The 27,011-nt window shown below is 44.2% G+C and overlaps 1 protein-coding gene across 3 annotated transcripts in view; it reads right to left on the reverse strand.

Moving 5' to 3' along the window:
* Positions 1-27,011, reverse strand: part of FRMD5 (FERM domain containing 5) — a 550,452-nt gene that overhangs the window by 73,648 nt on the left and 449,793 nt on the right. For all 3 annotated transcript variants that reach the window (XM_086957901.1, XM_086957902.1, XM_086957903.1), the window contains one exon: positions 7,765-7,839. In XM_086957901.1, the coding sequence (XP_086814027.1) occupies positions 7,765-7,839 (75 nt within the window). The remainder of the gene's footprint in view (positions 1-7,764; positions 7,840-27,011) is intronic.

Genomic DNA, 27,011 nt, shown 5'->3' on the forward strand with positions numbered 1-27,011 from the left:
CTGGGAAATTCCAAGACCTGTCCTATGGTCTCGCCAAAAGGTAGATAGCTAGACATTGGAAAGCTCCAGGGGGACAGCGAGCGGGAACATGTAAAAAGGAATTAGAAAAGTAGGCGGGCGGAGGGTAGACACTTACTCAGAGAAGCGAGGCGGGGCATAGGAAAAATAGACTGAACAAGAGCATGGAGCGCCTAGAAGGAGAACTGACAACTAATGGACATGAAACCAATAGAGCAGGATCCCCACAGTCTGTAACACTGGTGCGGGCAGGGGAGGCATATGAGTTGGCAGACCAGGTGTAGGTTGACCAGATGACACTGACATAGCGATAGGAGAACTATAGCACCAGGGACTAAGACAAGGTCCATGGCAGGCATGCAGTGGTTGAAGAGATATTTATCTGGAAGCGAGTGCAACTTCAGGGAGGGACCGGGGAGGGAGGGAGTTTATTTGGGTTAATGTCAGAATGCACCTGATCATACATGCCTAATTTTACATGTGTAACACCAATGAGATTTGATGAATACTATGAATTTTTGAAAATCCAATAAAATCTGCTTAAAAATTAAACAAAACTTGCAACCATGGTCCTTTGTTCAGTATTTTACAATGCTAAACATATTGGGCCCTTTTGTACAAGTAATGAGACTTTGTTCCACTGTGTATTTTGATGTAAAACATTCCTGTACTTTTGATACTGTTTTGACCACTCAATACTCACCCGTGTTAAAATGCTGTGAGGGCAAAGTACATTTTTTCCAACTCTAAAGTCATGTGTTGTTGGGCTTCTTTGGTTGTACAGAGATATGAAGTTTTGTCGGATATCTATCCCAATGCACACATGAGGCACAGTGTAGGATTGGTTAATGGTCCTGGATCTGGAGAGTGCCAACCCAAACCCATGTTGGTTTCATTCTACCAATGCAAACTCTAGCCTCTTTCTTATTGACAGCCACTAGGTTTGTCAATATCCCCCAATTACTTAAAAGCCACACTTGTATGGCCTTGTGTTTAATTACAAATATGTTATTAGTTCACCGCAAGATGCCATCCCTCCAAACAGTTTGAACATAGGTATCAGTGTCAGATTGTAAAATCGGATGAAAGCAAACTATGTCCTTCTCGCCATAGTCTGAAATGTCAGATCAAATGCCACTCCACAATCAAAAACATTTTCTGCTCAGTGGGCATGCATTGGAATGGGTATGTCCCTTGCATTGTGTATAGTTGTGATTCTCTTCAGAGAAGTGCCCAACTGCTTGTATCTGGTATCACGGTTTTTGAGTTTTTTTTTGGCCATGGCCTCACACTAATCTAGTGTGTACAGAGGTCTAGGCCTGTCCTTAGCGATGAGTGAGGTTGGGGACCTGTTTTGTGACTTGGAGGGATGCAGCAAGTGTGCCCTCATTGCACATACATTAGAGTACTGTCCTAGTAATGGGTTTAGTACATAGGGCATTAGTGGCAGCAAAGTGGGTTTTATCAATACATACATATGACAAGATCTTTTAATCTGAGACACTGGCCCACTTGTGAGGAGTTCTGCTTCAATGCGCCAGCCCAAATCTTTGTGCTACTATCCCAAGTGTATATTATGCGTGCCTTTGTATGTCGCCTGAGCAGTACATGCACACCATTTGCATGAACCAAAGTTATGGAGGCTGGTAGGATTCATTTGGAATGCCCCAAACCTGGCTGTGTGCACCAGATGTAAATGTAAATGTAAATGTGTGTATACTTGTAGAGCGCACTGCCGCCCCATCTCAGGGCATCCTGGCGCTGTATACCACTGTGAAACCCTTCCTGGCTTTCCCTGTGAGATGCCCCCTCCTGGGCACCCCCAAGGTGAAGCCAGGCATCCCAGCGCTGTTGGGGCCGTTGTGGAGATTAAGCAAGCTATTGCCCAGAGTTGCAGAGTGGGACCCATGATTAGAGTAGGCACCGAGGCGAGAATTATCGAGTCCGCGGACATTGAGCCCAAGACCCTGCCGCGTCGGGAATTGAACCCTGGTCCCGGGCCTGACCTCTGCTTCAGGGTCTGCCGCTTCTAACCAGTGATTCCCCTGGCAGTGGAAGTGCATTGCTGACATTACTGAAACTGGAGGGAGGAGACCTAGATACTGGAGTGGGGATATATTAAACAAGGCTCTATTAGTAATTTGATTAGACGTTTAGTTGATAGGAGCTGCATGATTATTCTTCCAGTAGCACTGTCATTTGGAAATGGTGGGGGTGAACGATGGGACAGTTTTCTCTATTGTTCAAGGTAAAAGGAACCCCTTAGGTGTGATATTTTTTTTTTGTCTTTTCCTGATCACTCTTCAGTGTAACTAACGACAAACAGGTGCAGAAAGTTCACACCTATATGTGCCTCTATTGTGGGTGCACCAGGCTGGGGACTACCTTGCTGCAACTAACATCACTCAACACAAAGGCTATGTCTGCGGACCAACCTGCAGAGGGCACTTGAAAGGAGAATCACTCCGTATCGATTTTGAAAGTACAGACAATGGATCCACATCTCCTGTCTGGGCTGACTGTATGAAAGTGAGATCCACTGACCACTTGTTCCAGTTTCAAGTTCTCTATGCCAAGAAAGGGAGTGCTCCATAGAGTACTTCGAGAACTGCTATCTAACCACAGCTGGCATCTGCCTGAAAGCCAGCATCCCAAAGGTGAGGTGACACCACTTGAGTCTTGTCTTGCTATGTGAAGCTGTCCATCTGACCTGAAACACTCAGAAGCCAGTCTGCCTGCTGCGAGAGGGAAAGAACCTGCAAAACTGCAGATGGAGTCGGGTTCAGGTGGAGCGATACCCCATTGCTGGTTGTGTCTGCCAAAGAAGGACAGAGGGGAGCGATCTGCGTGCCTCTGGTATCAATTGGTGACAAATTATTCTATTTGCGGATTCAGACTGGAACTTCTGAATCATAGCTGCCCAGTGCTGCTGGGACAAGGACTGCAAACACAACTGATCCTGTGCCACTGAGAACCAAAGAACTGTGACTCCTATTGATCTGGGATGCTTTGATCAAGAACATAGTGGCCACGGTTGCCCTGCTCTGCTACACCTCATCTAACTACAGGTTAATACCATGACTCCAAGTTATTTGTTTTGCCAATTACGAGAGCTGTCTTTCATAAGCTCCCACCACTACTCTTCAGCTGAAAATTGCCTGCATCAACATGAGGCACCATCAAAACTGCATCTTGCACATGTTGCGAGGGGGCATCCCCGGAAATGGGCCTTAATTTGGAGCCAGTGGAATGAACATAGGGGAGGAATTTGTGTACCAACTAAAGATGTTGTTATTGATGTTCCCTCAACCCCATGAAGTGTTTTGTCGATTATGTACTTTTGTTCTACACCCCCCATTTCTTAATGTACTGCTAATTGCAATGCGAATTTTTGTACAATATATCTTCTATTGATGCCTTGTTTTAATAAAAAGAATTTTAAAAAAAAAATTTGCATCATGCACACCCTCCCAGAAGCTGGAGAGGTGCTGCAAACTGCCACCCGACAACCATGGTAAGAAAAAGACTGCACTGTGAAAAACTGGGAACACTGACAATTCACGACGGGGCGAGTAATACACTGCACCTGATTCTAAATTCATGCTATTTCCACTATTCCTGCACGGAGGAGAGCCCATGGGGGAAGTAAAGAATAGCTAACTGAGGCACGGTTAGCCCCAGCACTCAGTTCACTAAATTATATCTCACCATTATTGAATGTGTAGTATTTTGTTTTGGTGGGAATTAAATTACTTTTTTTTTTAAACAGTAAAACAGTGAGTTGCACAATTAGTAATCAGCCTGCTGCGAGTTCTGAGCTCGAGCACTACCCTGATAAGCTTGTAACTGCTTACCATCACTGCCAGTTTGAGTCAAGTATTGGAAGGGTTATTCTTGGACCAGTTTGCAGAGCCATACTACGATGGATCCCAGGACATCAGAGGAAAGCAACCCCAACCCTGAGGTCCAGTAGCCTCTGCTTTCCCCGTGGCTACCCCGAACGGTGGCATGTGAGATGATTTTTGAAGATTTACAATGATGCCCAACAGGTAAAGCATTTCGGCATCTTGTATGCCGTGTTCTGATACTGTTGAAATAAATTTCCCTTTATCCACCATTCACCCAGGAATGGATGCCCATGCAGGGTGTGTTTCATTACATTTGTTGTCACCACTGCTTTGCATGTTGTAGCACTCCAAAAGATAGGGCTTTAAATTGATAATTCCACACAACTGTGGTATTTCTAGTCTCTGGTGCTAAGAGGTGTGAAAATGTTCATCTTTGATCTTGACAGCCCTCTAATGAATCATCCTCTTATGAAATGGAAATTATATTTCATAGGGTTGTCACCTCAAATTCTGTGTTCTTTTCATATCTATCCATGCTAGTTTAACACTGGTCTTTCTTTGGACTCAGTAAATAAATTTGCTTCCTCTTCAGTTACCTTCTCTAGAAGAGGGTAAACCTCTTCTAACAGTAGCACATGTGGATCTTGTTTTGCACATTAGCTTTTGAGCTTGTGATTTTTATGGTCTGCTTACAAAATCTATATAAGATCTTTGCTCTATTATGTGTAATTCCCATTGGTATAGGTGACGTGTTCATTGTTTTGGCAAATGCCTCAGAGTGTTCCCAACAAAGGCGGTAAGATCAGGGGAACACATTGTGTCAATTGTTGGTAGGGGCTGAGCCTCTTGGGCACTGGTCTTTACCCTTTTCTCTGCCCCAAAAGGAATGTTGTTGACATTGGTACGCATAGAGCCCTGATGTACTTGGCTGTTTCCATACCATGACTAGTACTGTTGGTGTGCCTTGGTAGTGTATTGCTGTCTAACCTGAAGACTCAGATGCATCGTCTCACCCTGGAACAAATAAACCCTCACTTGTAAGAAATCTATTGCCTTGGCTACCTCTCTGTCCATTTTTAATCTTTCCAAAGTGTCATCCACACATGGGGGAAAGAAGGGCGCCACAGCAAAAAGTTATGTTTATGATGTGCATTTTACTGCTGGTCTAAAGCCTGACATTCTAGGTCGTGCTCGTCACAGAAGTGGCAGCTATTGAGGAATCTCCTTAGTATCCTCCATCTGCCAATGTTCAAATCTATTCACTAATGCCTCAAAGTTTGTGGTATTCCATTGTGTTACTGCCACTGCCCTAAACTTTAGGCCAACTGCATCCTGCCTCTTGCTTTCTTTAGAAGGCAGTGGGTCTGTAGACAACAGAGGATTGCCCAATTGCTTTATTAAGGAAGCTACAACTAAAGGATCAAGAAGCTTGGGTGATTGTCTGCCTTCAAATAACCAGTAATAAATAACAAAGTGCTACACAAGATCTGGTGTACCCTGATAACGATCTGAACTTTGTGTGGATTATTTGTAGAATCGTAAGTTTGATTTGTTTGAAGATGATTTGCGTGCCTGATTTAGAGTGTGGCGGATGGCTTACTCCACCACAAACAGAATGATAAGCCTGCCACCTTATTTTAAGTGCCAAAGAACATAATACACTTGTAATAAGGCACAAATGATATTGGTTATATTTGTGATGGTGTAACCCATTCAACAAACTCTGAATTAGGCCCTTAATGTCTCCAGGAGAGAGCAGAATTCCTCTTGGTCTATTAACATTAGCATTCTCCCGAATGTTTTCATGAACTGGAATTTCTAAAACCTCATCAGCAGATTCAGTATTTGTCTCTATTGTGTGTTGTGTGTGTGTGTGTGTGTGTGTGTGTGTGTTGTTGTTGATGAATGGCCTTCAGAACATTCTTGTTTCTGGGGTTCCTTCAGAGATCTTTTTTGAGTTGGGTGTTTATAATTATAAGTTGGTAACATATGACTTAAAGGCTCATTCAGTTTTTTTTCTTCTAGGCCAAAGATATGATGCTCTGTTTAGGTCTGGCATTAGCCAACACCTTGTTTTTATTAAAACATATATACACTTTTGGTATTTACATGAGCTTTCAGTCAGTCCTCTTCAGCAATTGGTTCGGTGTAATGTAATTCGTCAAACTCAGAAAGATGGAACACAAATTAGGCCTTGTTGAGACCGTTCAGCTCACAGATCTCCTGCAGGCAGAATGTAAACGTAATTCTTTCTATTAGTATAAACATAAACACCCTTGAAGAACCCCGATAAAAAAACGTTCTCTTTAGGGTCACTGATTATTAATCTCCCAACAGGGAGAAATTAGTAATTGTCGTTTATAGTCGATTTTTGGTGTTATGTATCTTCGGCGTCTGTGTTCCTCTGGCATTATTTCTGCTGAAAAGAGGGTGGAGAATGTGGCGTTACGGCCAGTGCTGCTGACTTTGGAACTCTGTGTCAGCTCAACATCCTATGATGCTGGTCAAATCACTTAATCTCCCTATGTCTAAAAAATTAATGTGACCCTACGTAATGTAACTGGTGCTCATGTAAAGCGCCCTGACACCTTCAGGTCAAGTTTGCGCTACATAAAACTGCAACAACAACAAAAAAGACGTGCGGAGGTGAAGGCTGGTGGTACAAGCGTGGATTAATATCTACGGTTATGTCTCTTACACTCACTGAAACGCTGGTAAGGTACTTTCACTGTATTTGGAAACTGGAAAAAGTTACACACTGGATTGTGGCACCCACTTTGCCCAGATTCATGACATTTCACAGGCAGCAAAGCGGGGCACCACAACTTGCTTTTATACCAAGAGCTAGATGGATGCCCTTTCAGGAGCCCAGCATACACAAATACTCTCATCAATAGGGTTACATGTGCTGGGATTTGAGAAAGTAAAAGAGGTTGCACTCCTGCCTTGTTCCTGAAATATAGGAGTGTCAGCCAGGTTCTCCTGGGGCCCGGTGGCTTTTACCCAGGAAGTATCAACACACTTCCGTTCGTTCTCAACTGTCTGTCTAGTAAAGGGGCATCGCAAACGTACATACCTTTTTTTACGCATTACAACTCTGTAGGGAACATTTCAAAAGTTCAAGGACGCCACTGGCGTTATTGGCAGACAAGCCTCCAAACCCCTTGCGTACCAGGAGCACTGCCAAGTTTAGTTCTTCACACACGGCCACTCGTGCAGCCTTGGCAGGAGCTGCCCTAGGCGAACAACAGGCATGTTGTTTGTAATCCTGCCCCATGACACACGCCCCCAATGGCATGTTTACAACTCCCCCCCTCTCTTCCCCATTTCAGGAGAAACAGGAAGTGAGAGGCTCCGGGCAATCACAGTGGCAGAGCAGCAAGCTGTGAAGCAAATTCAAGCGACTCCGCATTAATAAGACCGTGTTGTGGAGCCAGGGCATGTGTACAGACGGGGGAGTCTTGAGGTTCCAGAACGTTCCCCCTGCTACCACAACCTATGTGACTACGACTCAACCTCAGTCACCACTGGTCTGTAGGAAGAGTGGGTGTGGGACTTACCAATATGAATGCATAAATGTCCTTAATCCACTTTTCGGTGTCAGTGACCATTGCAGGGGGTGGGGGGGGGGGGGGGGGGGGGGGGGGGGAGATAACGAGATTGACCCAGTGAAATGATGGAATTGAATGACTGATAGCCTGCAGGGTCAATGTGAAAGATTTCAGATTTAACCCGGACAACACAAGAATGTTGTGTGTTGAAATTCCAAGCATGTATGATACACATGAAAACACAGGCACATTTGGCTATTTCTGGTCCTTAAACATGCCTGTAGGGTGTATTAGCTTAAGCCTACCTCGTATTATGGCCGTTATAAACAAAACATAAGTGTTCTTACCTATATCGGAATCGGCTGCCTTTAAAGAACAGGTTGCTGCTTGACACAGTACGGACCTGGCTCGACTTCTCCAGCCTGCAACATAACAAGCACAAGCATAAGCTCCTGAAAACACAAATAAGTGATGGCACAAACACACACATAAACCCAGAGACAGAAGTACAAGATATCTGGAAGCACCCACTGCTGACAGAAACACAAGGAGAACGGCAGAGACAAGATCACAGAAGACCCCTAAAACCCTACTTCAGCTAACACGAGGAGAAACCTGAAGAAAATACCCAATGCTCACACAAACATGGGGAGAAACCCCACAAAAATACAAGCGAACAGAGACATCTGTACTGCTGACAGATGCACAACCAGAAACCGAGAGAAAGAGAACAAGAAAATCTGAAAACATTTTCTGCTGAAACAACCACTGATTGAAAGCCAGAGACAGAAGAATGAAAACGCCCACTGCTGAAACAAAGACATGGTGAAACCCAATACGAAAAGCAAAAGGGACATTACAGCAGCCACTGCGACACACATAAATGACAAAATCCTGGAGAATCAAGAGACTCAAAAACAGTTTCTGTTGCCCTAACCGAGGGGGGAACTAAAAACACCACAAGAGGAGATCCATAACAACCACTGCTGAAATTAACAATGGAATACTTCCTTTCAGCCAAACAGAAGGGCCATTAAAGAAGCCACTGTTGAAATCAATACAGAAGGGAACAAAACACAAACACACTCAAAGAATCCACTGCAGACACAAACATAGAGATAAACTAAAATACATTATGGAAATCCCTACTGTTGACTCACACAGAGGAACTATAAAAACACAAGCACAGGAGACCAGAGTATAACTTCGCAGTGAAATAGAGGAACCGCATGAAACAAGCAAAGAAACCCCAAACCTCATACTGTTGCCACATAGGGTAGGAGACAACCATAGAGACAAGAAGAGACCTGAAAACATTAGCAGCTGATACAGACATCAGGTAAAACAAGTAAAATATTGTTGAAGCTCAAAAGTAGACATGTACAAACATGTACAAGAGGCACGACAATATGCACTGCTGTTACAAACATGGAGAGAAAGGCCATGCACAGAAGACCCAAGAACAGGGTCTGCTTATCCAAAGGTTGAAACCCAAAGACACACAACAACCCCAAAACACCATTATTCATGCAAAGATGGGTAGAAACCCCTAAGTACAGAACCTAATGATGCGTCACCAGAGGAAATCTAGAGATACTGAAGACACAAAGACTCATTGCTGACATAACTCTGGAAGACACAAGAGCCATGACTTGAAAACACCCAGTGCTCAAATAAATGTAGGAAGAACCCTCTTGAGGCAAAGACAGGAAGGCCTCCCTTATCTTCCCTACCAAACCACCCCCCAAAAATATTGCCACAAGGGAAAACAAGTGGGTACACAAGAGGAGACCGAAAAACACCATCTGCATACATAACACAGAGAAAAACACAGAGACACCAGATAAAACTACACACATATATTGCTGATTCCAACACAAGGGGAAACTCCTGGACAAAAGCACACAGGACCAAAAACATCAACTATAGACTCGGGTGTAAACAGAAACTACAAAAAACAAGAACAGGAGAAACAAACTACTCGCTGCTAAAACAAAAATTATATGAAAGACACACATACAAGAGGGTACCCAAAACACATAAATAGAGGACACAAGTGCAAGAGTCCTGAAAACTCTAACTGCCGACACAAACATCAGAAGGAAACCTGAGACACAAGAGGAGACTTGAAAACACTCAAAGTTTAAACAAATGCATAGAGAAACACAAGAGACTAAAACATATATTTTTGACACATACAAATGGCAAACTCATAAACTGTGAGAAAAGCTACGATGATTAAAGAAACAAAGCCAGAGAATGGTGGAGACAGTTACTGAGCCCAGGGATTTGAACAGAGGGAACCAAAATAGTGAGTGAAACCACAAAAACATGCTGGAAAAAGAACATCTCTGCCCATTATCACAGCACTATCAGTAACAGATATACAGACACACACTGCACCTAGGAATACATCTAGAAATATGACGTATTAACATACATTTAAACAACACTAATAAACTGAGATAGCCCAATGCTGCAGATACAATTGCATACAACACGCACAGCATATTCACAAACATACACCCTCTACCTTAATCCAGACACGCCTATGCAAATTCAGACGCGCAATTCAAGTAACGCAGTCTACAACCAATCCTTGCCACAGTAAAGGGTGCAATCACTCGCTGCCACCTAAACAAGTGGAGATATCCACCGATAGTAACTGTTACAAACACACGGCAATAAAACACTTGGAAATGCAACGCTGCACTTATGAATACAGACATCCACTGCCAACTATAGACACCCATTACCAGAATGGCATGCGTAGATACCACAACCATGGCCACTGTCAGTTATGAACGCAGACACCCACTAACACAGCACACACTGACAGGACACTAAATAAATACACTTATCGACCCAGTGACACACACATCCAAGAGAGGTGATAGATGAGCTAGTATCACACTCACAATGATAAACCAGATGCTTACTGTTACCGAAATGGATACATATTAACAATCCTACGACCGATTTTTAAATTGTTGCATGCTTTTAGTGTTTCCAAGCCCAAGGAAGGAGCTTCAATGAAGCATATTAGGGCTACATAAAAGACCTAATAAAAAATATTAGCACAGTTTTCTTGAAGAACTTTGCTCCTACAGTGGAAAGCAGTTAGTCAAGCTGCGCTAAAGGGAGTGTTTTAAAAGGTCATAAACAGTAGGACGATAAAGGTATTCATTTCTGACATATAAAGCGGTCATTTGCATTACTTGATCATCACCCTTTTGGCAGACTTATCAGCAGACCACCAAGCAGCTCCTTTCTCCCAGAACTGGTAATGCCACACAGTGAAAAGCTTCTACTTTCTGGAGCAACTAGAATCAAAAGTGGTCACAGACTCCCGAATTTACCTGCCAAAGAGTTCATGTTTCTACTCCATAAAATAACACACTCTTTCCAGGTCTGAAATGAGAGTAATTTCTGTAGGGGACAGGAATGAAGTTGGGTGAGATGAGCAAGGGTCTAAGACCTTGTCAGTGGTGCTAAGTGTTTTGGAAGAGTTTACTTTCCGGAAATGAAGAATGGCATTTTAGTGACGTGTCTGAGTCCGCCATATTCCTTCAGTTTGGTTCAGGCTGCTACCGGCCTTAATCCTCAGTTTACCTCTTGCTGCGTGACTCCAAAGATGATCGGTGGAGCATTACCCTAAAGTGCTAGTCTGCACCAGGGTGGAGAGTTTGGGGAATGTGGCCAGGACATAGAATGCAAAATCGACTCTACTCTACTTGGCAGCAGGCGAAACACTCCAAAATCCATTTGGCATATGTGAAAGTGCACTCAAGCTAGCGAATAGGCAGTTTAAAAACACACATTCACAATGTGCAGGCGAAGTGCAGAGAGCCAGGATAAAACACTGAAGACTGCCACGTGTGAATCAGAGTGCCATGCTTCAAAGAGCAGTGCTACCTTATTAGGAATCATTATATCCCGCCAATCACACTGTTACAGCTGCATTTCTGCATGTTTGCAGTACTGCAGAGGAGAATGAAGCAGATTAGAGGCACATTGTTAGTGCTCAGAAAACAACTAAAAAATGAGAGAAATTCTTACCACAATCATTATGAGTATTCATGAAAGTGAGACACGCAGTTGCCAACTGAAAGGAATCAAATCGACGAGCACCAACTGCATGCAGCTGGGAAAACACACATACAACATTCACAAGCCCTCCTGCAGGGACAAACGACTACCACAGTGACAGCTACCAACGAGGAATACAGAAACCTAAACAAAACCACTACCAATACAGACATTAGCACCACAGTGACAAATACAGACACAAACTACCAGTGACAATACAGACAGCCGTTACCAGTGGCAAATGCTGACACCCGCCATATCAATGACAAATATGAAAACACTACCACATCAACAAATACAAGGGCTACAGCTGGAAATGGGATACACTCACAGACGCTATTGCTGAAAGCATACATCCACAAACACCCATTACTAGAGCTGTATCAGAGACAAATACACAATCAGTGCCTTGGTCAACAGGGTACAATTCCATTCATGGAGCCTCAAATATGCTTCCATCTAGGGTCCCTTCCACCCTGTAGAGCAACTTGAAATTCTTTCTTAAAGTGATCATTGCTGCATTAGCGTTCGCTCCCTCTGCCTCCCTCTCCCCCCCTCCTTCCATCCTTCCTTCTTCCCTCCCTCTCTTTCTCTTTTTCACTCCCGCTCCAAGCGAAGGGAAGGGAAGGGGCAAGTAGAGGCAGCTATTCCTCCTAATCAAATGCTCTCTTGCCCAGAGAGGCTAGAAATAAAACAAAGATGTAGACATCTTGGACGAGAGTTACTTAGGAGATAATATACCGGTCACACATTTTGCCCAAGCAGCACAACATAAGAAATTAATTCAAGATGCCCAATTCCAACAAAAGAAGTCAGAATAGGAATGCCAAGTCTGCTATTCGTGCCTAATAAAACCACTGGCACACAGCATAAAGGAGGTAGAGGCAACGGAAGAGCATCCTTGTTTGAACCCCTTAGCTAAGAGCGTCCACTGGACATTGGCATGATGGAAATATATTTAAGAGGTTACTCAAAAACAGTCTGTTCTACAGGTCAAATTTGATGCATTACAGGATTTGCGTGGTAGAAATCGATAGCAGACTGTCCCATTGGAAAAGCCTCAGAGATGCACGCTGAAAGCAGGAAGCAGACACAAAGACATTAAAGACATGGAAGAAGAATGGTCAGCAATCCAAAGACATCTTAATATCATAGCCTGGAATGCCACTTTCCAGGAGAGGTACTGGAGAGGGCAAGAGAGTAAGGGCTCAAAAGGAGGACCCATACGTCTATTGAGGACTAGGTTAAGATTCCACACTGGGGTGGGAGGGTACGCTAGGAGGAATTACACTTTTGATACCTTCGGAGAAGGCTATAGTTAAGGGTCTGTGGATAAGGGAAGAATGTTTCCTGTTTTGTATATAGACTGCTAGATGGTAGCCGTATTGAGATGTTTGCTAGGCCTAACTTTTGGAGATGGAGCAAGGAGCAGACGATATTCTGGGCTGCATATTTTAGAAGGTCCAGGTGTTTAGGAATGCAGTAGTGGACAAATATTTTCCACTTTGCTGCATAGCAGGCACATGTTGTTGGTCTGTAGGAGTCTTGTGAGATGTCCATTCACTCCTCTGGTGACGTCAGTAACCAAATCCTAGGACCTTAGGTGCCAAATGGCTAGATTTAGCTGCTTGAGGTCTGGGTGTCTGATCTGGCCCTGGTTTCTTGGCGAGAAGGTCTGGCCTGTTGGAGAGCCTCTTATAGGAACTGATTGACATCTCGTGGAGTGCTGAGTACCAGGGCTTCCAGACTCATGTGAGGACTACGAGGATGAGGATTTGAGAAGTTCGCTGCATCTTCAGCACTATAAAGGGAAGGAATGAGGCAGAAAAGAATACACAACAGTTCCTCTACAGTGCGTAGCCCATGGACTGTGGTTACCTGGAGGTGAAACTTGGGCATTCTGCAGTCTCAGTGATGGCAACACTGTATATGTTTGGAGTGCCCCAACACCAGAAGTAGTAAAGCAGGAACTATGAGTGGAGTTTTTACTCGTGGACTTGTTGAAGCGTCCTACTGAGCAGGTCTGCCAGGTTGTTGTCCACAACCTGGAGGTACTCTGCCATCAACTGGCTGCAGTGGCGGACTGCCCAACACCAGATGGTTTGTGTTAACAGGTTGAGGGAGAGAGAGTGAGTGGCCCACAGCTTTTGTAGTTTATGAATGGCATCACATTGCCTCTCCAGACTAGGACTACCCTGCCTTGAATAAGTGGAAGGAAGGCTTTGAGTGCAAGACGAATTGCCAAGAGATCGAGGTAGTTGATGTGGTGGCCCTGCTGATGGAACGTTCACATTCCCTTTACTGTGGTCTGACTGAGATGAGCCCGCGAGCCGGCTTGAGAAGTGACCATGTTAATGGTGACTTGCGGAATGGGGTCCAGAAAAGCCTGTCCTGCAAAAGATTTTTTGTATTACGCCACTGTAGAGAGCGATGCGCACTGGCCTTTGAAAACACTGGATCTTCCATCTTACCCTCCGTCTGGGACCATTGTGCTGAGAGGCACTGCTGTAGCGAGTGCACGTGTAGCCTGGCTTGGGACACAATAATGATGCATGGAGCCATCATGCCTAGCAGTTGCATTTTGGTTCTGACCATTAGATGGCGGTGAGACTGAAAAAGAGGTACCAGTTTCTGAAATTCCAAGACCATTTGCTGGCTGGGGTAGTCTTTACCTGTAACTGAATTTAGTACTAACCCTAAGAAGGGTTAGAATTCAACAGGTTGTAGGTGTGATTTGGTGGCATTTATGGTGAATCTGAGGCTGTGGGAAGATCCTTGGGACAGTGGTGACACCGATCATAAGTACTGTGAACTGGTAATGATGGCTACCTACCCCAAAGTGTAGGTAGCATGGGTGGTTGGGATGAATGGGGATGTGAAAGTAGGCATCCTTAAAGTCTAATACAGCTATGTAGTCGCCTTCTTGAAGCACAGTGTTGCCGTCCTTCTTAGGAATGAGGAAGTAAAGACACTACACTCCCTTGCCCAGCTTGGAGGCAGGGGGACAGAGTCACTGGCTCTATTGCCCCTTCTTGAAGGAGCACTTAAACGTCTTCCTCTAGAAGGCTCAGATGTTCTCTGCAGAGAATGTGTCTGCGGGGTAGAATGTTTGGAGTAAGTTTCAAGCTGTAGCCACGGACCTCTGCTAAGACCCACTTATCTGATGTGATTTCCCACCAGGGAGGAAGGAAATCCTGCAGCCTGCCCTCAACAGGTGCAATGTGATCAGGTGGGTTTAGGTCTGGAGGGCACCCATTGCTTTAGTGGTGTTGGTGTCTTTCTTTACCTTTTCCAGCAGCTGGTCAACCTGAAGGCAGCAGAGGTGTTTGCTATCGTAGGGCAGGATAAGCAGATGCAGTTGGACCTCAAATGTAAAACCGGAGATGCAGGGTTATGCATGGAATCTAATATGGACACAAGTGTACACCTCTTAGAAAGTAGTGTTGGCTGTGTCTAGGGTGCAACGGATGGGTGATAGAGTTGGAAATTATCATTCCCTCTGTCACCAACTCCTCCTACCTTTTCTTTATTTAACCTTCTAGGTGCTTAATGAGCTACTGCATTTCATAACATTGTCCTCTGTCATATTGGGAAAGCAGGCCAATGGATACCTTCCAGTGGGTGATAAGCACCTACTGCTACTTTCTTCCCAAGCGGTGTCTAGCTACTTGCTCTCCTTGGTGGGGGCAATTCTTTGGGACTTTCACACGGTCTCCTCCAAGAAGTCATCTTCCTCGTGGACGACATGCATGTCTATCTTATGAAATGTGGCCACCCTCTGTATCACCCAATGATTCGTCTTGGCATCATCTGGGGGTGATGCCTTAACCGGATCAAGATCCAGGTTGGGATCTCCAAGGGATCAACGTCGTAGTTGTCCCATAGGTCATCGATGGGCACTGGATCGAAGGCTGCATCATAAGTATTGGTAGGGTGGAAGGAGCTACCTTCCCCATAAAGAAGTGAGGGGAAACTCTCTGGTGAGAATAGAGGTCGCGTAGAGGTGGTGGTGGTGGAGAGGGACATATGAGCGGGGGACGCCCCTGTGCCTTCTTGCGCCTCTTGTACTTAGGAGCCGGGGGAACGTCCAAAGCCAGCTTTTCGTCAGAAGTCAATTTTCTCTTCTCTGTGAGCCTGGGAGGCAGCTCTGTGAAGGGCTTTTCAGTCTGAGTATGTATAAACAGAGCCTTCTGTCTTTCATCTAACTCCACCTGGAGTCGTCAGAGCCCCGTCGTAGAAAAAGTGTTCGGTGCCGATGGAGTCTTCGGATCTGACAGTGTTTTCAGCTTCGGGCTGGGGGTTTCAGAGCTGGCATCGAAGGGGCCCTAGGCTTCAAAGGGATCAAAGGCTTATAAAGTATCTTTGGGCACAACATCCAAGAAGGGTCAACCCTTCCAAGAGGGAGCCTTGTCACATCCGAAGCATTGTTCAGTGTCGACCAGAGCTCGATGGCAACGGAGACCTGGAAGGCTGAGCCTTTGTGAAAGGGCTCGAAGGCAGACAGACCCCCAGGGTCTGCCTGCCTCAACTCAGGGCCATTTGGGAGGCCTGGTGAGAATTTCGGTGGCCACCATACTCGCGGTTCTAGCCAAGGTCTTTGTCTGAGGTCTGGGAGGCTTTGAGGCAGTGGGAGCTCCTTGCTCCTCTTCTTCATGGTCAAAGTTAGAAGACAAAGTTGGCTCCAGGCTCTTCGACAGGCTGGGTGGAATGCCCATGGGACCAGCTTCTTCACTTCCTTGGTGCCGGGGGGAGGGATGGTTCTGCTGTATCCTCTGATGTGCCCACCTTTTCTCCTTTTGATCCGCAAGAGTCTTCTTTGAGGGAAAGATAAGGTAAGGCAAACTAAACAGGCGGTGTCGTGGTGGTCGGGGGAGAGTAAGAGAAGCGAGGGCTGGAAACGTAGGCAAGTAGAGTTTCTTTCACCAATTTCAAAGTTGATTTGAATGGTTGGGCCTAAATGAAAAGTGAGACAACTCACTGAATTGGGAGCCCCGTCGAACACTTCAAAACCTGAAGGCAGAAAAAAAAATCTAACATGAAGTTTAGTGACCATGTGCATTGCCTACTAAGAGATGAGTCACCCTATACTTTGTGACTCATAAGATTTTTACGAAGAAAAACAACTTAGGAATGTTCAAGCCTGCACTAGATGGCAAGAGTATGCAGAGCATGTGTATCTACAGCAGCACATGCTAAAAAACCTTAGAGTCACCCACTTTCACAAGAGCAAATTCCAAAACAACTTTATGACACATGGAAAATAAACACAAGGACTCCCTTGCACAGGAACAGCAACAAGTACCAGGTAAACTCGCAGCCACTGTGTTTAACTCAGAGGCACCCACAACCAAAAGGGAAACACCCTTTACCATGGAAGAAACTAATAGGCTTTATCATAATTCTCAGTCAGTCACTGCCACCAGGGAAATAAATACACACTGCACCAAACTCAGACAACCACTGCCTAACAGGCCCAACCTATTTGAGAAAAAGATTATCTCTTTATGCCCCCAACCGCCCTCTCAGATCAAGCAATCTTCATCAAATGACTGTACCAAAGTTCAAATATAGCAGGCTTGGTGGACAATCCATTTCTGTTAGAGCAGCGAGAGCTTGGAATACCCTGCCTCTGCAACTGAGAACAGCCCCTTCCATCATGGCTTTCAGGAAAGGCCTAAAAACCTACCTCTTCAACACCAATGCCTAATGGCTGTTCCTCCTTTGCATTTACTGTGATCTGTCCCCTTCTTTTTCTCTTCGCGCCAGGATACTATACTATTTAGTAGCAGAGCGCGTTACAAAAGCCTCTATAATATAATATAATATAGGCATAAACTCATAATTCCCTGCTACATTAACAGACTGACAAACGCCACCTGACACAACAGCAAACTTACAGAAACCCATTGTCACATTAACAAACACATGCACAGGCACTGTTGCTGAGTAAACACAGGAAACACACACTGCCTCAGCAAACGTCCACTGTACTGGGAAAGGAGACATCTGCTGCTAAAGGCGTAAACTCGTAGAAACCTACTGAGACCTATGAAACACACATTCATTGTACCAGTAGCAAACTTATAACATACATGCAGCACTTCAGAAATGGATGCAGGCAACAAACATTCGCTGGACATAGACCACTACAAGAATAAATGGAGGAACTTCTCCAAGTCAACAATTCAGACTATAATAAGTTTTCTGGAAACCTGCAAAGACATCTGCTCACAAGGAATGACAACAACAAACGGGCACAGTGGACCCCTCTTTCCTCCCCTCCCCTCCCCATCCCAGACTTTGACTGTTATCAATGACTGACACAGGCCGTAAAATCCCACAACTACTCTTTACTCTTTACTAGACATTGACACAGAATTAAGAAAACCCACAAGAGAAAAATACACAAAAGCATGACTTATGAAGTCCCCCACAAACATCCACTGGAAGCAATGATAGGAGTCTGATTGCAACATTTAATAGTGACACCATTACAGAACGAACCATGGCAATGGATATTACATGGAGCCAATAGGACAGGGGTTTTATTAAGCAAACCATATCAACTTAACGTTAGATAACTAGATACAGTAAGATAACAGCCATTCAGTCAATAGGATGTGTTAAAGATGGAAGAGTGATGCATCAAAGCGTACAGATAGATTTACTGGACATAATCCAGAACAGAACCCAAAAGCCATGGATTTCCTCTACATACATTACCAGTGCAGCCATCCCAAACCCACTGAGGACAGGAACAGACAAGAATGTTATAACATCAAACACAGACTTCACCTCACAGGTATTTCTACAACAGATCTTAACCTTCGAGGAGAGCCACAACAACATAAAATAAATCAGTTATGACATAAAGCTAGGAGACAGGTCAAAGAGTCCAACTGACTCAGCTACTGCCACACAAGTAATGCAACAAATCCAAATTTGTCTGCTAGGGACACAGACAAGAGGTCATGCAATCCCTCATGCACACAGTAAATTTACAACATCTAAATGGGGAAACAGGTATTACCATTAGACCACAATCCCCTACAACCATACCCACTGTCAACACTACCACATGATTAAAGCCATGAGATCAAAATTGGGACATAGGTGGGAGATAAAAGAAGCCCATAGGAACACCCCGCTTCTTACACTGCCATGTGCAAAAGCACGGAATCCGTCCCAAACGGCCTCTACAAGACAAAGATAATGGTGAGAGGTCATGGAGCTTCACGGTGATTCTGACTGGAGATAGTGCCACACAAGTAACCTATGGGATCCATTAGATAAAGCCACCAAGGACATTGACTCTGGTGAGATGTCTCAGACTTCCATAGGCATATCCATTCTGACACCGCCATATAAGTAAAGCAACAAGACGCATCAGATTCAGCCCATGATGACAACACGCTGGTGAGAGGTCATGAAACCCCACAAACAGTTTAAAGCCAGGATGTATATGAGTATAGCCACAGTACCAGTCAACGAAATCCACTGGGAACGAAGACATTTGTAGGAAGTTACAAAACGCCAGAGATACTAACTTCGGACACAAAAAACAAGACAACAGAATTCCACAAACACCAACTGTGACACTGACAAAGCAAACTGACCACAAACCGACAAATTACATGGGACAAGGACACCGTAATAAGGCCACAGAAACCCACATAAACGGAGGATCCACTGCTGATGCTGAAACCCGTGTAGTGCCCACGGGCCTTCCTGCTTCTGAATTACTATCTCATGCCCCGGGCGAGGGGAGGCATGGCACGAGAAGCCTCTCCGCGGGTATGGTCTCTGCCTCCCTCCTGCAGGGACATCGGATGGCACTAACGAGGAGCGTGCTCTCCTCGCGCTCAGTAGTGGAGGGGTACCGGGCCGGCGGCGTGCAGGAGAGATCCCTGCAGGAGTCAGAGGAAAAGCAGAAAATGTACCCCCTGAGTCTGTGGGTGTGAGGTCACTGCAGTGCTCAGACCTGAAGGTGAACAGATTTGGGGAGAAAAAGCCCAGCTACTGCCCTGAGTTTTTTGTCTCTGTGAAGGAGTGAGCAAGTGATTTGCTGATTGAGTGTTTGTTTACTGCGCAGACAAAAACTAACCCATCACTAGGCTATTCAGACAAATTAAGGTTTGCAACCAATATCATAAGCCTTTGCAAAGTAGAAGCTACAATACCCTTGTGGGAACCACCTCCTGCATATAAGCCTCCACACCTAGCTGCATATATCTCTTATTTCTGAATGCTAATTATGTGACTGCAGGAAAAGAGGAGAGGAGATGCTATGCTTTTCAATAAATACGCATCATTCATTGGTTATATTTAATTTGATGTATTATTGTATTATTCATAAGTATCTGTCTGTTCACTTATCTATCAAAGTGTATAACTACATATATATTTATAAATATATATGTAGAGTATCGATGTGGATGTGCAGAGTCTACTATGCTATTCATTAACATTGTTGAGTGTGGGAAGGGGACTGGCATATGAGAGGCGAAAAATCAAGAGGGTCTTGTTACCTCTCCCCTCCGTCAACAATGGCAACAAACAGAAAATGATACTCAGCGCCTTTGCATTCACTGATTATACCATGGCGTTTTCTCATGTCATTCGTTTTATTAAAAGCAAGGTATTTAAGAAAACCAGGATGCAAGGTGTTACATTTGTGCATTTAGGTAAAATAATGACTAGCAGGGCAGTTGTTACACCGTATAGAGTCATTGTAACATGCAATCTGTGAAACAGTAAATAGTGTTTTGCCCAAGTCAGTTTCACTGTACTGTAGTAATAAATGAGTGAATGACCATTTATTAACACAGTCCCACTAAATATTCATGTTCTTTGGCATAACAGAGCAGTGAAAATAAATGGGGCTCAATAATATATCTTAGTTAGACCCAATGGGCTAATAAATACACAACTACACATTTATTTCTACAGTGCAAAGGCTAAATGCAAGTCTATTATCAGAGTGGTGTGAACTTGACATTAACATTTTTTTTTACTGTCTCACAAACTGCATAATACAGTTACTTTATCCCTGGAAAACAACTCCCTTAGTAGTAATTTCAATGTAAGTTTACTCTACTGCATCAATGTAACCAATTATATCCTGATTTCGGTTGTCTAAGACAACAAATACACACGAAAAAATTAAATGTCTCGCTAACAGGTTAGGATTAAGAGATTATTGACTGTCCCCCACTACAATTCCAAGCTACGCCCAAGAAGTTGCCAAAACCCCACTATTGGGGATTTGTTTACTCCTCAAAAATGTTAGCGGTTGCTTCAGGAAGTCCAACAGATATACTGATGCTGATTCATGATACCATGCCAGTGCGTAATTTAGTAAATACCTTTTCTCTTAAGCGCTCCTGGCATAAACTAAATTGGGAACAATTTCAAAACCATCTTGCTCTCCTGGCTGACCCTAACGAGGCCAATTCGGTCTTCTCCAATTGGATTACTCAGCCTTTGGACGGCCTTATTCCAGCCAAGCTATCCATGAATCGGCACACTAAATCTAATCCTGGTATAACGTTAAATTAGCCGCCTTACGTAAGACCTGTAAGAAGCTGGAGAGAACTTGGGGACGAGACTTTGATCCTACCTCCAAAGATGTCTACTGCGCTGCCGTTAAGCGATACCACAGAGCCATCCATGTTGAGCGCGCAGCAATTTACGCTGAGCAAAATAGCAGGAGCACTAATCCGGCTAAGAGCATTTTTTTCTATAGTTTCAGAGCTTAGAACACAGAAGGACGCCGTAGTCTCGCTGATTACCTCTGACTGGCAATGTAACAAGCTTGCAAACTTCTTTGTCAGGAAGGTTGAAGACATTTACAAACACTTCCCTACGGCCCCCCAGAGACATTTTGCAATTCCACCGAAGGTATCCTTGACGTCTTTGCCTCTATTACTCAAGAAGCTCTACTGACACTTTGTTCTAAGGTTAAGTCAGGCTCCCCTGCTGATCCCTTGAAGCCTGACCAATTTCAATTTTTTTTACTACTCATCATACGCCCTTTGGAACAGGTGATCAATGGATCCCTGAGTGCAGCGGTCGTGCCCATGGTTTGGAAACAGGCCAGGGTAATACCACTGCTCAAGAAATTGTCCTTAGACCCCAAAAAACCTGAAAGTTTTCAGCCTATTTCCCTGTTACCTTGGACTGCGAAGATTACAGAGACTTACATCAATTCCCTTCTCACAGAGTATCTCACTGCAAACCACAGGCTCGACCCCTCTCAAAATGAGGTCAGCGCTATTGGTCGTGACCGAACATTTGCGGAAAGCCTTAGACGCGGGGCAGACGTCGGTACTGATCCTTCTGGATCTTAGTGCCACATTTGATACGGTGTCTCACGCCATCTTGCTGAATCGTCTGTCAGAGGCCGGAGTTACTGGCACAGCATTTAAGTGGCTGTCCTCTTTCCTCGCAGACAGGACGTTTCAGGTGATTACCCCCCTTTCGCTTCTGGTACTTTTCCTATAGGCCAAGGGGTCCCACAAGGCTTGTCCCTGAGCCCTCTGCTCTTCAATCTCTATGTTCAACCTCTGGCTGCTGTAGCCAGGAGCAGAGGGCTGACCATGGTCTCTTATGCCGACGATACTCAGTTGGTGATGGCTCTCTCGAGTGACCCCGAGAAGGACACCAGGAAATTTCAGGGCGACCTCACGGCAGTTGCAGAGTGGTTGACCAAAACTGTCTCCAACTGAATGCCAACAAGTCAGAGGTGTTGTTGGTGGGAGAGAAACGTGATTGCTGGAAAAAGCTGTGGTGGCCCAAGAGTCTAGGTACGGCCCCTGTCCCTAAGCCTGTAGTGAAGAACCTGGGGGTCTGGATGGACACTTCACTTAATTTTCAGACTCAGACTAAAAAGGTGGCGGGAACTTGTGATGGTCTGCTGAGTGGGCTTAAACCTACCCTGGCCTTTTTTGATGCCACAACCAGGCAGATATTATTCAGGGCTTGATCTTGTCTAGGCTCGATTATGCTTGCTCTTTGTATTTGGGAGCTAACAAGTCTGATATACAGAGGCTACAAAGAGTTCAGAATGCGGCCGCAAGATCCCTCCTGGGACTGCGTAGAACCTGTGCAGTGACTAGTGCCATCCATCGCCTTCACTGGTTGCCTGTGGCCAGGCGAATCGAGTTCAAGGCACTGTGTATAGCCTATAAAATTCTGAAATTGGCAACCCCCTGCAAATTCTGACTGATCTTCTTCTACCTTACATTCCCACACGATCGCTTCGATCCATGGGACAATGCCAGGTAGTGATCCCCCATGTGAGAAGGGTGCGCGCCGGGGGCCGCCCTTTTCATTACAGAGCTGCCATTCTTTGGAATTCGTTGCCGGCCCACATTCAAGGGCTCACTAATTATCTTCATTTTAGGAAAGCCATTAAAATATTTCTTTTCCCTTCTCTGTAGGCCTCCTGTGCGTGCTATCTTCTTGTTGCTCAGCGCCGGGACTCCTCTTAGCTGGGGCAGCTGTTGCGCTTTATAAAAGCTTAACATAACATAACATAACATACCTATCCGTCCTTCAAATGCATCCCAGAATTTGAGGAAATCATGGGCCACATCAATGTTCCGTTTTAAAGAGATCTTTTAATCAAATTTAGGTTAGAGGGTTTGCATACACTTTCACTGTTCATGGTCCAAAAATGCTATCTCTTCCACCCTATGTCCCATGGGCTGTTACATTGTGGAAAACGACGAACATTTATTCTTCTTCTGCAGTGCCAATGCAAGGCAGGTTGCTAGTTGGCCTGTTCCTCTGTGTCAGCTGTTTGGGCTTGGAGACAGACCCCCGCACTAAGAGTCTGTAAATCAGATAACAGGAGTAGTATTGCGTACTCAATCTCTAAGTATTTTAGCTCAATCTGGCACATTAGGGGGCGGTGTATAGGCGAGAATTCAAAGCTAATGGATGTTTTTTTTTCATCCTACAAATGTTTAAAGTGTTTTTAAGCCCTATGCACTTATTTTTTAACTATGTTTGCAAATATAGGTGAATTACTACTAACCTGTAAGCCCTATGATATCTTTCCGAATTGCACAGTGGACCCATTTTTGAGCCCAAGTTTGGATTCTTACTGAGGTTTTTGTTTTCTGGTACTAGAGACAGTGTAGAGGTATAATAAACTACATCCTTAATGAATTTGTATTACGATTTCAAATTGCTTATTGCAAGCACTGTAATGAACTATGTTTTTACTTCAGTAGGTCTTAAGTGATTTTACTATGTTTTTGTGCTTTTTTCTAATAGTTCTTTAAACTGAAATAAAGTCAACTGATTGATTGTTATGAAAAAAATACCATGGCATGAATCATATACGCAGATGGAAAAAGTGTATTTCTAAACCTTGTTGCGGGAGGGGACTGGCTAAATGATGCACTTGAGACTTTACTTAAGAGTCATGGCCACTCCCCACACTCAGCCATGGGCATAAATAGCATATCACACTCAGCACATCTACACATATAGTATAATAAATGATAATGTATACAAGGCAGAAGCATTTTTTTAAATATGGAAAACGTGTGAATTTCATGTGAAAATAGTTTTTTATAATTAGTGTTCTTATAATGCAAAAAGTTGTGACCAATGAACTGATGATGGTGCACCTGAAATTAATTTCTTATTTAGGAGGGCAGATAATAAGATGAATCGTAATGCCACATTTTTGTGCGAGATGCCATCATTTCTAATATGGAAGTAGCTTCTGATGGTCTGTTCAACCTGCTCCTTCTCATTCCCCCTCCCAATCAGTGTTACACTGCTAAGCCATCTCTCCCCTCATTTCTGCGGAACACCAAGTGAAAGACGTAAATGTGATAGACTTAAATGTGATAGTGATATTAGAAAGGTCGTATTGCGAATAAAGCTTCCATCGCTTGTACCCAACGTATAATTTTCAAGGACTTCCGCTGGAAGTGTTGGTGTGAACGTGCCGATTCTATGAACCACTGTTAGAGGGATGTGTCATTTTGTGTTAATGATCACCGGTCGATCGTTGCTGAGGAACAGATGGAAGATTTCTCTTACCGTAAGAAGTGAATTAGTGGTAATGACTTTTTAAAATACGTGGATGTTTCTGATTTGCCCATGTGACCCTAACCATGATCATACTATGCTGAATTACCAGAATCTAGTTGTATAAAGTGTGATTTCTGTATAAATGTTCTTGGACTTTAGCTGTTCAAGGTTAGCCTGGGCAGACTTTGGTTAGGCTTGGAGTTCTGTTGTATTTTACTGCTGTTATTTAGACAGCTGTTAGTGGCGAGTAGATTTTCCTAGGTCTATTTTGATTTAGATTCTCTACTGGATACATTTTTTACTCTTTAAAAGTTTGTCACTTAGAATATTTATTTGATTTCTTTTAACTAGGGATTCATGTGTTCTATGATTTTGCATTTATTTTGTAATTCTGTATTTTGAGCCTTTTTGGTATTTCATGCATATTTTCTCTGTGCTGCATTTAACCCCTTCGATGCTATTGACGGAAGGGTTCCGTCATGAGCGTCGGTTGGCCTGTGCTCATGATGGAACCGTTCCGTCATGAGCCCGTTGGCTCATTAGAACGTTCAGCACAGCGCAGAAATCTGCGCCGAGCTGATGTGGTTAACTTTCCTGTATTAAAAATCCACCTTTTAATTTATTTTTAGCCTAGAACTCTATTGTGTATGCTCCCAATATTTATTTCCGTTTAACCCTTCTGAATTGTGTTATTCTGATGAGGAGTGTAGTCTTTAACCGCTGGATCACTGGACACGCTGGAGCCTATTTATTTAGGTAAAATAAAACATCTTTTTATAATGCTTTTCCTCTTTACCAGTGCAAGATTTAATTCTGTTTGCTTTGCACAGTTCCATTTCGCAAGCCCTTTTGATCCTTGGAACAAGCAAACAGCTGAGCTTAAGCACCAAACCGGTGTTGTGGTAATTTATTCAGTGAAGCCTCCCCCTGCAAGCTGTTTACATATGCTATTATCTTTCCAAATCCAGATGCCCCAAACCTATCCCTAAACTGAACAAGAAGGAGTAGTTTCTGTCCTGTAACTTCAGTTCTGTAGTAGGGGTATCTCTGTTATAGTCATAATCTAGTGAATAGTCCCGCCCATGTGCGTGGACCCTGGCAATCAAAAATAATCTCTTAAATTGTCAAATCATACAGAAAACTGCAAGATACTTAAGAGAGAATTTAAAGACAAATAATGCAGCCTATATCCACAGGCTACACTGTCCAGTACTTCAACTCGAAATTCCACCAAATAACACCACACATAATACAGCCTGCCCAGTTTCTACCATAGAGAAACTTGCCTCCCCCAGTAAAAGACACTGGAATGATAGAGAGGAAGGCATGGACAGACAAGCCCCATAGGCTGCCATTATGTGGCTTAAATAGGATACTGTGCCTTTAAGAGAACTTTCCAGAACTTCTCCCAGTATCCCAGAATGCATAGCAGGTCCCTCTACTTTCAGTTCTTTTTGAAGGCGAAGCACGCCAGACCTGTCGCATTCCTTACATGACAAAATATCTCCACCGGGGAGGAGGGCGGGCGCTTATGACTATAACAGAGATACCTCTACTACAGAACTGGAGTTACAGGACAGAAACTACTCCTTCTGTAGTAGGGGATCTCTGTGTATAGTCATAATCTAGTGAATAGAATGGCAAGCCCATCCCCACACCAAAGTGGCGGTGGAGAAAGAAAATAACGCCACTACTGTGCGAACAAATTCCGCAGCGAAGCCTGCCCAACCTGAGCGTCTGCCCTGGCGTCAGTGTCCAGGCAGTAATGCTTAGCAAAGGTATGAACCGACTTCCAAGTGGCTGCCTTGCAGATTTCAGCAATCGGCACGTTACGGAGCAGAGCCGTCGTGGCAGCTTTGCCCCTGGTGGAATGAGCCTTAGGCTTACCTCCTAAGGTCTTATTAGCCTTTTGGTAACATAATTGTATGCAGGACACAATCCACCTAGAGATGGACTGCTTAGAGGTAGCAAGACCCGTCCTGACTGATCCATAAGTAATAAACAACTGGTCAGACCTTCGAATATCTTTGGTTTTATCCAGATAAAATTTCAACACCCTCCTAACATCCAGGGAATGGAGAGACCTTTCCGCTGGAGACGAAGGGTTCTGAAAAAACGTAGGCAAAGTTACGGTCTGGTTGACATGAAAATCAGAAATAACCTTGGGAAGAAATTTAGGGTGAGTACGCATAACAACCTTAGCAGCATGAAACACAGTATAAGGTTCAGTACAACACAACGCCTGAATTTCACTCACCCTGCGGGCCGATGTAATGGCCACGAGGAACGCAGCCTTCCAGGACAGGTGCTGCAACGAAGCCTTATGAATAGGTTCAAAAGGCTCCTTCATCAATCTGGACAGCACCACATTCAATTCCCATGAAGGCGAAGGAAGCCTGACAGGAGGGAATACTTTCTTCAATCCTTCCAGAAAATCTTTGATCACAGGGAT

Source organism: Lissotriton vulgaris, chromosome 2_1 (assembly GCF_964263255.1).
Source record: "Lissotriton vulgaris chromosome 2_1, aLisVul1.2, whole genome shotgun sequence".
In the NCBI taxonomy this organism is placed as follows: domain Eukaryota; kingdom Metazoa; phylum Chordata; class Amphibia; order Caudata; family Salamandridae; genus Lissotriton; species Lissotriton vulgaris.